The sequence below is a fragment of the Austrofundulus limnaeus genome, unplaced genomic scaffold (assembly GCF_001266775.1).
Source record: "Austrofundulus limnaeus strain Quisiro unplaced genomic scaffold, Austrofundulus_limnaeus-1.0 Scaffold423, whole genome shotgun sequence".
Lineage (NCBI taxonomy): Eukaryota > Metazoa > Chordata > Actinopteri > Cyprinodontiformes > Rivulidae > Austrofundulus > Austrofundulus limnaeus.
The window spans coordinates 458133-459578 of NW_013952825.1; the positions used below are offsets into that span (position 1 = coordinate 458133).

The 1446-nt window shown below is 44.5% G+C and overlaps 1 protein-coding gene across 2 annotated transcripts in view; it reads left to right on the forward strand.

Moving 5' to 3' along the window:
* shroom3 (shroom family member 3) overlaps positions 1–1446 on the forward strand; it is a gene marked incomplete at its 5' end in the record, with an annotated part of 24177 nt that overhangs the window by 20583 nt on the left and 2148 nt on the right. For both annotated transcript variants that reach the window (XM_014024444.1, XM_014024445.1), the window contains 3 exon segments: positions 132–204; positions 541–706; positions 801–922. In XM_014024444.1, coding sequence (XP_013879898.1) covers positions 132–204; positions 541–706; positions 801–922 — 361 coding nt within the window.

Genomic DNA, 1446 nt, shown 5'->3' on the forward strand with positions numbered 1-1446 from the left:
GTTTAAACTAGTTAAACAGATGAACTCAAAGTGTTTCCATAACGATCAAATTTAAACATCTTGTTTGAACTCGTTTGTATTAATTAATTTAATAAAGCAAACCCATGTTACAGGTTTTGTTGCTCTTTCAGGAAGCAGGACGGCTCTGATCAGAAGAAAGAGACGAATCTGGACGATGAAGAGTTGGACCTCAACGCCAAGAAYGTAAAAAATAAACCAGTTTTATTCATAAAAACACATTTATGGTTTGATTCAGAGTACTCTCAGCTACCAACACGCTGAACTTTAGCTGTGTCTGTGAAACTGACTGAACTTCAGCTGTTTTTCTTGGCGGCCATCTTTGATTTGTCTGTTATTTATGTCAAAGTTTTATTGAAATGTGAGCGGTGGTTTGTGAGATATTTTGCTAACACAGGTTTATTGTCGTTCACCTTTTAGCTGAAGCTGAATGACGACATTTTTAGCTGTTAAAATGAAAAAAATAAAATAAAATTAGAATAATTTAAGTGCCGTCGGCGCGTCTCTCCTTGTGTCCACCAGGTGGAGCTGTGCGAGGCGCTGAGGAGCAGCGTGGCGGCGCTGCAACAGGACAAACTGCTTCTGGGGGAGGAGCTGAGGCYCCACCAGGCTCTGGGGTCCAGCCTCCAGGTTCTGGTCCAGGACCGGCTGAAAACCAACGAGCGGGAGAAGTACAGCGTGTTCATCGGTAGGAAATTATTACAGAAGAACCGGCGCGGCGCGGTGCGGTGCGGCGGACCCTTGGCTCTGACCCGGTGGGGGGGCGTTGTGTTTGTTCGCAGGAGACCTGGAGCGGATCGTGAACCTGCTGCTGTCTCTGTGTGGACGTCTGTCCCGGATCGACAGGACGTTGCTCTGCCTGCAGAGGGACGAGCTGAGGACGGAGGGCGCCGCCGAGGAGAAGGTCAGACCAGAAGGTTCTGAACGTGTCCACCAGAGGGCGCTCACACACCAGCAGTGAAACAACCATAAACTACAGAATCTAAGCTCGAGTTTTATTATTAATGATTCACAGTTTAAATGTTTTATTAATTAAAACAACTTTTCTCTGAATATAATCCGACTTGATGACAGAAACTGAGTGAAAAATCATCCAGAACCTAAAAAAACAAATATCTGCTGAACACGTCACTTTATTTTGTTAATGATCACCTGCAACACCAGCGTAATCCATATTCCTCAATATACAAGATGTACAATATTTAAAAAGAAAAAAAATTGTACAGGTCTTCTGGACGGGTTCTTCTTTAATGAAACGTTTCGTCTCTCCTCCAAGAGACTTCTTCAGTCTGAGAGTTTCAGGCTAAATTCAGGCTTTTAAGCCCAGCCTCCATGTGACTGACACTCACATGGCTATGGTTCACAGGTGACTGATACTCACATCACATGGCTATGGTTCACAGGTGACTGATACTCACATCACATGGC